A 13466-nucleotide genomic window follows, 5' to 3' on the forward strand; every position below is an offset into this window, starting at 1 on the left:
GACGTGTCCCTTGCAGGGACCTCGGGAACCTTGGAAACGGAACATCCACGGGGCCCACGGTGATTCCAAGGTTCCATGGTTCCAATGTTCCAATGTTCCAATGTTCCAATGTTCCCCACCCGACCAGCCTGCATATATTGGCGCGGATGCACTTCATCGTGGGATTTTCCATCGGTATCGGTCTCTCGGATTCGGATTCCGTACGAACCCAGCTATAACGTACTTTTTTTTTTTTACATTGGGACCTCGCATCTGCATGACGCGAACTGGATCGACGTGGGGCCGTGAAAATATATATATATTAATTTGCTTTTTGTATTTTCGTCTCTGTTATACATCATATTTCTTCCGTGCAGCGGGTTTTACGGATGCAAGCCGAGATCCGAGATCGAGAACCGAGGCCTTGGGCTGGGACAGGGAAGTGGGACTGGAAGTGCGGTGTGGGATGTTCTAGATTCTCACTGCATGATGTAGAGGTCGTGGTTCGGAGGTTGGGGATCGGTAGATGGGTCTAGTCTGTGTTGTTTACTTGGACAACTTGATATGTATACTAGATTGATGGCCTTGGCCGTGGATTTGGTGTTATTTGTAATTATCAAAAACAAATAAAGTAGTACTATGTAGATAGAGGGTCTGCTAATAATTATCTACTCCGTAGGTAATACTGGTGTGAATGAATAAAAACAATCATTTAATTTGGAAGTATCGTGAGAATATTGAATCTGAGTCATGAGAATAAAGATGAGAACCGCCCGAAAAGGAAAAAAATAAAAATAAATACAAAACACCAAAACACCAAATGTCCGACAGCGCCGTCTTCTAACCCAAACACCATCCCATGTGCCGTTCACCGCACCACTTCACCGCTGAATGAGTGAGATACAACTCATATGCGATGTATATAGTGCAAAGATACCGTGCCCCACTTTCTTAATTTAGACTGCAACCCGTCCTTCAGGGATGAGTCCAACATGCGACATCTCAGCCGCAGCGGGTAGTCCACGTCGGGCCGCGGTGGCTGCAGCGGAACCTTCACCGTCGAATCGGGATAGAAGGGACGCCACCATCTCACGATAGGAGTTCATCTGCGACAGTCTGAAGCGCTGGATCTTTCCACTTGCAGTGCGCGGGATCTCTTCCACGAATACGACACCTCCATCGAGAGATTTATATGCAGCCAGTTGCTGGCGTGCGTAGTTGTAAACTTGCTCACCGGTTACACGACGCAGGGATGGGTCGCGAGAACGAACGACGAAGGCGCGTGGAACCTCGCCCACACCATCTTTGTGCACGCCGATCACGGCGACATCATGAATTCCCGGGTGTTGGAGGAGGATGCTTTCAACCTCAGCTGGGGCTACTTGCCATCTGTAGAATGATTAGTATGTTGGTTGAGTTGATGAGGAAAATGGGACTTGATGATGAACTTACCCTCGTACTTTGATAAGCTCCTTTGTCCGCCCGACAATGTAATATTGGCCTTGCTTGACGTACGCCACATCTCCTGTTCGGAACCATCCATGTGGCTCCAATGCGTCCGTGCGGCCCTTGTATGCACTCAGCAGACCCGGTCCACGGACGTACAATTCGCCCGAGCAGCAATCGTTCTGCACGATTTTGCCATCGGCTTCCACCAGACGGGCCTCGTACCCGGCAATACAGGTGCCAATGCTTCCAGGATCACCCTGCTGGCCCCAGCGAGTCTGGAATGTCACACCGACCTCAGTCATTCCCCAGATCTGGCAAGCGTATCCCATAGGGTTGATATGACTGCGGAACTGCTGCATGGAGTGACCATCAATAGGAGCGCCCGCAACACCAACATAGCGCAGGGAAGACAACATATCACCGATGGGTACAGACGACTGGTTGATAGAGTGAATAATAGCAGGGACAAGATAAGTCTCTGAGATCTGGTATTTGTGAACAGCAGCCAAAAACTCATTGACCTCGAAGCGCGGCATGACAAACAACGGGTGTCCATAGCGAACAGGGAACAAATGTGTCCAAAGAGCACCAAACAGATGGAACATGGGTAGCGAGATAAGTCGACTGACTGGATGCGGTACTTCATAGTAAATGGTGCGGTGCTGTGAGACAAGCGCATAGTGGGACAGGACTGCTGCTTTGGGAAGTCCACCTGTACCGCTGGTCGGGTACATGGCTGCAGGCGTGGCTTGTGCGACGACGGGGTCGGCGAATTTCAGCCAGTCGCTTTCGCCGTAGCAGAGTAAATTTGCGAAATTATTGTGACACGCGTCGCCATTCATTGCGCAGAATTGTCCTGCCGATGAATATCCTAGTTCGTACCACAGGAATAGCTGGGCGCAGTGATCGATCGCTCGCTCGTCCACGAGGCAGACCTGTGCTGGGTGCATGCCCCGGGCTCCAGAGACATCGAGGACCGAGGAGAGGGCATCGCGAGTTGTGAGGATCAATTTGGGTTCGGCGAGGCTGAGGATGTGGTCGAGTTCTTGGGGGTGGCTGCGGGGGTTAGATCCCATGTAGACACCGCCGGCGCCAATTATACCGAAAAATAGTGCGGGATATAGTATCTGTTGCATATGACAGGCCCGAGTCAGCGATGGTTCTTAACCCAATCTTGGATTCATTTTTGATCTTTTCGATCTGAATCATTTTCTTTTCTTTCTTTTTTTTTTTTGGGATTATTTCTTTCACTCACGCTATTTCCCAAGTGTAGCAATACACAATCTCCTGGTTGGACATTATGGGCTTTCAAACCAGCGACCAAAGTCCGAACTAGTTGTCGGAATTGAACACCTGTAAATGATCGAGAAGGATCCTCTGCATCAATGAATAAGGGTTGGTTTTGGTTGTAAGGTTTTGGGCCATCGAATGTGAAACTCAACAAGTCCGAGTAGACCTCCTGGGAGTGTATATTCGAAGACATAGTTGTGTTCCAACCCATAGTAGGAGAGATGTAGTAGGGGAAAATGGTAAGAAAAGTAAGAAGAGTCGGAAGGATAAGTGTAATATATTTTGAGTATCAAAGCATGAAACTGTGAAGTTCGGGGGATTATATAGGTAAAATGTATATTCCATTTTGTCCCTTTTTGATTTGATTTTACCTTGGACATGCTTTTGGGGCCGCTGTTCCACCTGTTCCAGGATTTGGAATACACGCTTATGTAATGCCCCTAGTGCTGCATCGGGAGTAAGGTGGGAACTTCATACTATACTCTACTATACTACATTATACTACAATATACATTAAAATCAAGAAATAAAAATCAATACCCAAGGAGCTGAAAAATTTGAACTCAAAACTTCCAGAGTAAGGGAAAAGAAAGTATAAAAAAGAAACATCTAGGACTATGTCATAGAATGGGAATCACAATACTATGGCACTATGGAGTATCTCCACCAAACACTTCTTAGCGCCATCCATTGTGGCGGGTTTCGGAAATCCAATAAATAGATTAAAAAAATTAAAAATAAATTAAACCAATCTCGTTAATAATTCACTAGCCTTTCCAAGAGCTGAGCCACACACGATTAGATCGGATTTTCATCCGTGTCCCCGTGATTCCCGAAGGTTTCTCTTGCCTTGCGTGAGATGAGATATAGTTTAGAAAATGGGTTCGTAGGATCGACCGGATCGTGAGATATGCTCCAAACTTTAATCAGAGGAACTCACATTCCCTTTTCAGGGAAATTCAAAATGTCATTTTCGTCAAGGGCTTCCCACGAGCTTAGGTAGGGGGGAGGGGGAGATATATCCCATGTTCCCGCCAATATGGCCTTATTCATCTAGAATCCTTCCACGGGGTAATTTTTACCTCTGTCACATCTCCCCGCTGTCATTCGCCTCTGACGTCTTCCCATGTCATGAAAGGGATGCACTCTCCTTCCACTTGCAATTGAAGGTTATTGGGCCCAATACTCCCAATAGATACCCAAAACCTGCAGCTGATATTCAGTGGAGACCCCATCTCCTCTTTGTTTTCCCCCTGTGGAGTCATGTTAGTCTGAATATCAGAGCGGCTTCTGCTCCCCGGATCCAGATCCAGATCCAGATCGACTAAACATCGGCTAACGAAACCATGCTCCACTTCCCAGGTTATGTACTGCACCCGTGCATGGTTGCCACTACCTCGGCGCTGGGTGGGGGATTTAGCGTTAGAACTTCGCCTTGCCAGATAAGAGAGGGGGCGGGAATTGGACATAGCGCGAGAATCATCCTTCAGCTGCATCGGGATGATCGACCGCGCGTTGAAAAAGTAAAAAAAAAAAACAAAAGTCGGAAAAAAAAAGCAAAAAAAAATCCCAACAAACATGAACTGCTCTATCATCCGACGGCTTATTGCATTAACTCATGGCACGATTCCGCCACACCTCTCATAGATCCACATTGGCATTGTTGATGGCGCTCCGAGTGCGCATCCGGTCGAAGGGGACTTGTGGTCAAACGCCATCCCTAGGCTGCAGATCGGCTGTTTTTATTGAAGGCTTTCTTGACCGTATGATCAGGTGCACTGGCCCATCATATCCGGCGCTTGCATCCCATCAGGGCTAGTCAAGTCGGACCCTGGTCAGGTTGCACTTGGCCCGTGATAGTGGTTGAGTGCATACTAGCCTTGACTGGTTCACGGTTAGTTATTTGTGGAGATATTGAGCTTAACTAGGTTGCAATCAAACTTCAATGAGCACATTCTTTGATCTCCCTTTCCGGTTGATCCCCGAAGGGAGGTTCCACTCCCCTTTGGATAGAGGATCAGACAAAGTTTTGACAGGCTATAGCGTGGGTCAGGGTTGCGTCAGACACTTCCCCGAGGTGTATCTGAAGAACCAGAAGCAGCTGAAAGCAAGGGAGTAGGATGGTTCTTTGATTTCTGATTGGCAAGAACCAATTGCAATAGTGTGAAGTCTTGACCCCGGAGGTGATAGTGTCATACATCATTACCTCCTAGAATGGTAAAGGGAAAAATAATGGGGAAAATAATAGGACCATATGCAATGCATACCTGATTTTCAGAACCAAACTTAAAGGGAAAACGGATCAGATTGGACGAATAGAATGGAGAAGATTCGAAAAGGGCGTCACCGTTCACGGTGATGCGCGGTGATGCCCGGTGACGCCCAAAAGGGACAGATGAAATTCGATTGGGGAAAGAAGGATGCGAAGGTAGGAGCCATGCAGAAGGGGGCATGTGAGGCTGATCGTTTTTGGTGGAGCTTGGAGAGAAAAAAAAGAAAAAAGCAGAAAAGCAGAAAATAAAAAAACAAAAAATAAAGAGACTCGGATTTAACATGCTTCACTTCAAAAATGGAACACTCGCCCTGGTTGGATTGTCAACTATTTTCTTTCTTTCCAAGGAATCCCTGGTTTGATTAGTTCATTCACCTCCGGTCACCTTTTGAACCTTTTTATATGACCGTCGGAGAACCCAGAGAACCCATCATAGTTATGTCAGAGAAAAGCCCCATCACAATGCCTGCAAAGGTCGTCGTTGCCCGACACACGCCGACTGTCAGTGAGGCCACTCTTACCAATGGAGAGAAAATCAATGAGAAGTTCGATTCCAAAGACACCGAATCCTTACACTTCGACCTCTCAAAGGAGATCGATGTGGAAGCTCAGACCCAACAGAGCACCCAGCGCAAACCCAAGGTGTTTGCATCCACCCGATATGCCATTCTCACACTATATCGACGTCTTTTCACGTTAGTCTTCTGCGCCAACGTTGCTGTCTTTGTATACGTCATGAGCACGGAACAAAAACTGTTAGCCCTAGTCAATGCCACAGCTGCCAATTTGCTCGCTTGCGGTTTGGCCCGTCAGCCACTGGTGGTCAATGCTATATTTGTGGTAGTATGCTCGATGCCACGCTCAGCACCACTTCTCCTCCGTCGGATTGCCGCGAAGGTTTACCACTACGGTGGTGTTCATAGTGGCTGTGGAGTCGCTTCCCTCGTGTGGTACATGGGATTCGTCGGCGTGTTATCCCACCAGTATTGGAAACCATCCACGGATGGTCCGGAAATCGGAATTTCAGCAGCGCCAGTTGCATTAGCTTATGTCATCTTGGTGTTGTTGTTGGCGATAATCGTGGTGGCCCACCCCGCCTTCCGGATGAAACGGCATGATTATTTCGAACTCACCCACCGTTTTTCGGGGTGGCTTGTCGTGGCCTTGTTTGTCGCTTTGCTGCTCGTATTCTCACGAGGCGCTAGTCAGTCCATGGGCCAACCCTTTGGAACATTCCTCATCGAACTACCAGCATTCTGGTTCTTGATGTTGACGGTTGCGGCCATCATCCAGCCTTGGCTATTCCTCCGAAAGGTCGCGGTGCGGGCCGAGCCACTCTCGACCCACGCCACTCGATTGCATTTCGACCATGCTATTACCACCTTTGGAAAGGGCATCCAATTAGCCAAGCACCCCCTCCGCGACTGGCATGGTTTTGCCACTTTCCCAGACCCTGCTCCCGCAGGCGTCCATGGCAACCCAAGTTTCTCCTCCTTGGTGTCCAAAGCTGGTGACTGGACTGCAGAAACCATCCAAAACCCGCCTACCCATCTTTGGAAGCGCGGCGTGTTGATCTATGGCTTCGCATATGCCATGCGCGTTTTCAAGAGAGTGATAGTCGTCACTACCGGATCGGGCATCGGACCCTGTCTCTCGTTCCTCGGTGATGATAACCGACCCGCCCTCCGTGTCCTCTGGCAAACTCGTGCGCCTCGAAGGACCTACGGTGACGGGGTGATGCATATGGTCCACAAGATGGATTCAACACCCATCATCCTTGACACCAACAAATGTGGGCGTATGGACATGCTTCCCATCATCCTGCAGCAGGTCAAGGACTTCAACGCCGAAGCGGTGTGCGTGATCAGTAACCCTGTGCTGACGGCGCGAATCGTCTATGAGCTTGAATGTCGAGGGACCCCGGCCTTTGGCCCGATTTTTGATTCCTGATTCCTCATTCATGGTTTTGTTATTTGTCTGTCTTTGAACCGTACATACCTGTTTTTGCCCCTTTTTGTTTGTTTTTTGTTTGATTTTCTGATTTAGGAGTTTATATCTTCGAGCATCTTGCCATATATCCCCTCTGGCTGGCGGCGTTTATTAGCGGTACACTGTTTGATTTTGATTTTATTTGATATTTTCGAAGGGATGTTGAGTTGCAAGACTCCTATTCAGGGGGGAGGCCTGTTTGTGTACATATGTCAGTGCTTCCTAGGGGAATTTGGAATCCCGCGCTATGACCCTGCTGGTATCCGTTAGAGAACTTCCCATTGAACAGCCTATAAAATGCAACCATGACAAAATCACCCCTATGAAAGACAATATTCATGTATGTGATAGTCGTACAATTCCAAATACATATGAACCTGCTCCACCCGAGGGTTGGGGGCCAATTATAGTGGTTGTGATAGTGATATGGGCTTAAGTCACATCAAGTAGATAGTTTGTTTGAATTTGCATATGTTTTTAGTTTATCTTCGCCTGTCAATATTGATGTTGTATGTGCTTGAATTTAAGTTAGATTTCGTACATGTTCTCGCATATAGAAACAAATCCCTTCCTATATCAAGTTGTTGTATAGTCAGTTGTGGTCAGGGATATATATATACTTATGATCTTGGCGGCAGTATTTATCCAATCAGGGAATACCTGCCCAGTTCGTACGCAAACTACGAAGTATGTTGTATACGAGGTCAAATATATTTTTCTCTCAAAGACTATCTAAAATAAACAAAATCAAATACTCAATATACAAATCCAAATCCAAATCCAAATCCAAATCCCAAGAACCAAAAAGAAAAATATCCCCGATCTCGAACGTTACACCAAACCCACCGCAATATCCGAACCATGCAAGGTAAGCACAGCCCAAACCAACACATAAACTGGCAACCCATGTCCCATGTCCAAACTCTTTTCGAAAGCCATACCCACCCACACAGATTGGCGTATCTCGAGGTTTAGAGGTTTAATAATGTACGACACAAATACGCACAGCAGATTGGCAACATGCATTATGAAGATGACCGCCAACGCAAAAAGCAAACCCCGCTAAGAAACCCCGCCATAGACGCCCTAATAATCAGCGCTAGACTGGCCGGTCTTGCAACGGCGCTGCACCTGTCCAAGCAAAACATCTCACCGGCGTGGTTACCGAGCTGATGACTCGATGGCGTAGTTGGAATTGTTATGTCTAAAGCCTTACGGCTGGCTGTCGGGATGTGTATCACGACCTCCGAGTCTGTGTGGTGGGATGCAGCTGATGCTGCTAGGGTACCTATTTCTTAGGCTGGGGTAGGGAGATGATTGGTCGTGGTGAATCCTTTCAGCGTTGCACAGCGAATAGGAATGACATTGTGTGGGGTTTTTGCGGGAGCGTGCCTTATCAGGCTCGGTGAGGGGTGGAGATACGCAAGGGCGAGATTGGGTCAGTTATGGAGTTTGTGCTAAAGATTATTGAGGAAATATACAGTTGGTGGGGTGGGGTCAAGGATGATGTTGAAAGAATATTAGTCCGTGTGGATGGTGGATCACGGAGACAGCATTTGGGCTGTATACAAGCGTTTCTAGAGTTTTGGTCATGGATAAATGTAAATTCGACAGTGGCATTTCTTCTATGATATGGTGAAAACCATCGATGTGATTGTATATCTTGTCAGTTAAGTGTGAGTCTTATCGAGCTGTTCAATTTCTTGCTCCTGGGGCTTATGCCATGGTATCACGGGAAGGTTAACGCTGAATGCGAATTTTCAACCCGCTTTCCAAAAGTCGTTAGAGGGAACGGTTGTAGTCCCAGGAAATGGTATCTGATTAGAGTGTAGGTTCCATAAGCTTCTTCAGTTTATGGAGAGAGAGGTTTCACTAAATAGTCGTCGACACCTGCTGTCAATGCTGCTTGTTGCATCGTATCCGAAGCGACACTTGTAATAGCCATGATGCGAGAGGGTTGGAGACCATGGTCCTTTTCGTGTTGTCGATTTGCTAGTTTAAACCAGCCCGTCCATTATAGGAATTGATAAATCTACAATTAACAGCGCAGTTAGCAATGGGGTGTTCAGCAAACTTTTAGACTAACCCATCAATATCAAGTCATATCTTCGACTTGGATTTTCAACTACCATTAGAAGCCGTGTCGTAGCTATAGCCAAGCTTTCGCATGAACGTGGCCATAATCTGCTCCATGTTCATAAGTGAGATCGCAAGGAATGGCTTTCGGGTATTGATATACGAGAAAGCGAGGGCAACTTTGGCAGAACTGAGTTTGCAGCGAGCCAACTTACTTGTAGGTTGATATCATTGACGTCTACGATGAGAATATGCGTATCGTTCATTTGACCAATTGATCGGGTTGGCAAGCTCCCGATAACGGGACTCCGGGGGACCAATTCAACTGGATTGTTGTTGTTGTTATTGTTGTTGTTGTATTTAACGTCCAGAGGAACGAGGGCGGAGCCCTTGTTCCCGAACCTCCTGGGCGGTATAGGGACGTGGGACGTGCTAAGCTAAAGGAGAAAAAAAAAGATATCGGCCCGAGCCCGGGATTGAACCGGGGACCTCGCGTATTAAAGATGTTCAGGGTTGACCCCCTAAACGCGAATCATTCCACTAGACCACCCGGGCATTTGATATCAATTCAAATAGAGGTTGGCATGAAGGATCTTTTTATCTCCACCAGCCTCAGTGGGGTAGGCTTTGACGGAAGAATATCATGGTTTGTTGTTACTAACTTGTTAGGACGGAATTTAGAGCTTCAAGACCGCCCAATTTGAGCTTATGACTTGTGCAGATCCATGATTCTTTGGGCGGTTTCACAGAGGTCCATATCTGCATCGAATGTTAGCTCAGGTATTTACAAAATTGTGAATTCTGGACGTACGGTTGTGAAACCAGGATAGCATTCCGAGGAAGAGGGTTGGCTGGCGAGGATGCCGCGCTGTCCAAGACAATAAAAGTTTGAAATGATGGCCGGCATTTGTAGTTGAGAGTGATTGGTCTTTCAACATAGCGTTGAGTTTTGCCTCTCATCAACGGCCGCGATGTATCATGTCACCCTCTCCCTTTTCAATCGACCATGCCAGGATAATAACCATCCTAGTTGTACCCTGAACACATTGGTTGAATAGCTAGGGGAGGGTATATCCTGTGGGACCTCATGCAGTTCGGAGTCTGAGCTTGTAGAGACTGGATGAAAAGTACAATAATATCTCTCGCAATCCCAGGGCAGGAAAACAACCAACTTCGATAAATCCCGGATTCTCTCGTGCTCGTCATTCACCGACTGACCCACATTAGATGGGTCATCTAATCTATAGCTGGTCACTTCCACGTAAGAAGTTGAGAAGTTCTCGAGATAACTATGATATGTTGTCAAAATAAGGGAGATATATATGTCTGGTGGAGCTTAGTGGCTCGGTAAATGGACTGGTCTAGACTTACTCCCATATCATCCTATACCTACAATACACATAGCAATAGTATGATTTGTTCAAGCACAAGAATGGTTACGCTGTGTTATCATTCCGATTCCGAGTTGTACCTTTATTGGGTCATACTGCATCTACGTCGGAGATTCTGGTTCCAAGATAACTTGCGAGACTAAGGTTAAATTGCAATCTATGCACAGTGCATTCCCCATATTCAAGGGCAAAAGAAAAAGAACGAAGATAATGCCAAAAGGACTAACACTTCTTCTCATCCACCTCCTGGACGGCAAAATCCTCCCACACAGCCCGATCATATCCGTTCGGGCGACTAGACCGCACGAACTGATTATCCACTCCGCCAATAACTGCAACTGGCTTCACAACCTCGATATCCTCACCATATGCGTACGATGACCATATCTCTGTCAATGACTTGCGGCCTTCCGACTCAGAACCGGCAGGCTTGTACAAGTGGGGGAACCGCTCCTGCATGCCTTTCAGCACAGTCGACGAGATGCGGTCAACGCTGTCGCAGTGACGCAGCTTGAAGAAATCGGGCGGCTGCACCTTACGAAGCTCCTCTTGCACATCAGCGGGGTATTGGCCCATTGCAAAAAGGAGAAGGTCGTAGTGCATCAGCGAGGCTTTACCGTGGTACGAGCCGCCGGTCTTCGCGCGGTGATAGAGACCAGTCAGCGCGGCGATGGCGCCCATGCAGCCTGTGCCATAGTCAGAGATGGGGAAGGGAGGTACAACGGGGGTTGAGAGGCCCATGAACTGGCCTTGGGCCCAAGCAATTCCAGTAACCTGTAGTTAAGGTAAGTATTGATCCGAGGTCTGTGGAAATTGGATCCGGTAACTTACGCAGTCTGCGATCTGCTGCCATCCAGCGCGGTCAGCCCACTCGCCTTCGTATCCGAAGCAGTTCTCATTCACGTAAACGATTCCTTTGCCGCGCTTTTTGGCTAACGCAGCCATGGCCTCTGCTCCGTAGCCAAGCTTATCCAGTGCTCCGGGACGATAGCCATCCACGATAACGTCCACATCATCCAGGAGTTTCTCAAACTCCTTCCGTCCAGCCTCGCTCTTTAAATCAAGATCTGCTGCAAGCTTGCCCATGTTACCATCAACTTGAAAGAACGGCACATCGGAAAGGGTTGGGCTGGTTATCTTCAAAACATCGGCACCATACTCGGCTAGAATACGAGTAACAGTTGGGCCTGCGATGATACGGCACATCTCCAATACCTTGACGCCCTCAAGGATCTTCCTGCTGCCGTTGCGTCTAGCTGGAAAAGGAGTTGGGGGAAGATCACCAGGCAATTTGCTGACTTTCCATGCAGGTTCCTCGACGTTAAGTTTTCCCTGTCAAAGGGTTAGCTTGCTTGCTGCAGTTGGATACAGCACTGTATAAAACTTACATGGGGGGTCTTAATGAAGTCCTCATGCTTGTAAGCAGTCACACCAGCCTGGCGTCTCTCCTTGTTCATCTCTTCAAGCTCGGTAGCTGTGTATTGCTGTACCTTATTCTCAATGACCTTGATGATTTCTTCATAGTCAGTCAAGTCTGGCCGGTGGCCCTCCAGCCCAATCATGTTCAAGGTCGTCGTAGCCTCCAGCGAGCCATGAATATGGAAGTATTCATCTGGGTTCTTAGTCTTGTAAAGATTTGCCGACATACGACGGTAGCCGTTGGATTGGGCAGCCAGAAAATCCGTATCTGTTACTGTCAATATTGTCCTGTCGCTTCATAAACCAGTGTATACCAAAGTACTTACCCTTTAGCTTGGATTTCACATCCGGGTCTAACTTTGATAGACCATCCACCTTTGCCATGTACGCTTGACATCCAAAGGCAGTGGCAGCTTCGAGGTTGACTTGGATGCCCCGAGGTTCCGCGCCAGCACCAAAGCGCAGGTCAGCAATGGCAGCGGCCACAGAGCCTTCGACGCCCTTCAGGGCGGCGAGAGTCTCGGTCTCTTTAAAAGGAATGGGGAAGTAGATTTCATTATGACTGGTAGAGAATGAGACGAGGTCTTTCTTTGCAAGCACCTCGGATGGTAAGTTGAAGCGTTCCGACTGCTCGCACAACTCAGAGAAGATCCGACTGGTCTCAAGGACCGGAGAGTACATGCTGCCTGTCATGTTGCTTCTTTCTCTCTATGTAGATACTTGCACTTGGATGGTGGTTGACTGACCGTTCACGGTGATTTCTTTGATGTCAGATCAACGCGAATTGTGGTTGCCACGTGCCCAGGTGAGAGTCCGTAATTAGAAAGCACGAGATATGCAGAAGGTTTGTGGGGAAGTGAGGTAAGAGTAAGACCGGTTATATAAGGGTCCATGACGACTTCTGATAATCGGCTCCCGATAAGTTTCGCCGTCGGGTGGCCACACCCGCAACATTACCCGTCGGCTTAGTATATCTATATTGGGATTTACCCAGGTATAACTACTTGGTGGGAATTATAAGAAAGACATGCTTATGTTTGGAACTCTCTCTCTCTCTCTCTCCATTAGTTGCAACTTCGAATTGTCTCAATAGATGGTGGATACAAAACACACCTCGAACAATCAAGCCGCTCGATGTAGATCCGAAAAAGAGAGCTATCCGGCCCCGGGATCGGATGCGATAAGATCGGAACAGTCACGTGGGGAAGTCAGGTTCAATGTTCGAGAGAATGTACAATATAACTAACTAGTTAGTTAACTAGTTAGGCATCTGTAAGAGATGATCAATATCAAAATTCGGATTATCTTGCGACTTGGTTATTTATGTTGTTGGACTGATTCAACAATGGGATGAGACAAAAAAATGGGACCTTTGGTCAGGGTACATGATATATAAAAAGACAAGTCCTGAGTGTATAACCCCTATTTCGATAGCCACTGCAAAAGAAAAATACCTCGTTCGTGATCGTGCACCAAATTTACCTGTATTGTAGCAGTCCATCGATCGATCCCACCGGGGCTCCGATATTAACCCCTGCATCTAGAATTGTTGCATATAGTCACGTGGCCTCTAAAATGTTGACCCCGAATCTCCAATCTCC

The 13466-nt window shown here is 47.4% G+C and overlaps 3 protein-coding genes across 3 annotated transcripts; 1 reads left to right on the forward strand and 2 right to left on the reverse strand.

Moving 5' to 3' along the window:
• Positions 1 to 935: 935 nt before the first annotated feature.
• afeA (adenylate-forming enzyme AfeA) lies at positions 936 to 2929 on the reverse strand (the record flags this gene model as incomplete). The annotated part of the gene is made up of 3 exons (XM_057219609.1): positions 936 to 1368; positions 1432 to 2555; positions 2684 to 2929. The coding sequence occupies 3 exons, from the start codon at positions 2927 to 2929 to the stop codon at positions 936 to 938; spliced, it is 1803 nt and encodes a 600-aa protein (XP_057073700.1).
• Positions 2930 to 5452: 2523 nt separating this feature from the next.
• N7516_006890 (integral membrane protein TmpA) lies at positions 5453 to 6940 on the forward strand (the record flags this gene model as incomplete). The annotated part of the gene is made up of 1 exon (XM_057219610.1): positions 5453 to 6940. One exon carries the CDS (start codon positions 5453 to 5455, stop codon positions 6938 to 6940), a length of 1488 nt encoding a protein of 495 aa, XP_057073701.1.
• A 3728-nt stretch (positions 6941 to 10668) lies between these two features.
• Positions 10669 to 12558, reverse strand: N7516_006891 (CAIB/BAIF family enzyme; the record flags this gene model as incomplete). The annotated part of the gene is made up of 4 exons (XM_057219611.1): positions 10669 to 11220; positions 11278 to 11778; positions 11835 to 12133; positions 12192 to 12558. 4 exons carry the CDS (start codon positions 12556 to 12558, stop codon positions 10669 to 10671), a joined length of 1719 nt encoding a protein of 572 aa, XP_057073702.1.
• Positions 12559 to 13466: the final 908 nt, after the last annotated feature.

The sequence above is a fragment of the Penicillium verrucosum genome, assembly GCF_028828655.1.
Source record: "Penicillium verrucosum strain IBT 35672 chromosome Unknown utg000002l_segment0_segment0, whole genome shotgun sequence".
NCBI lineage: Eukaryota > Fungi > Ascomycota > Eurotiomycetes > Eurotiales > Aspergillaceae > Penicillium > Penicillium verrucosum.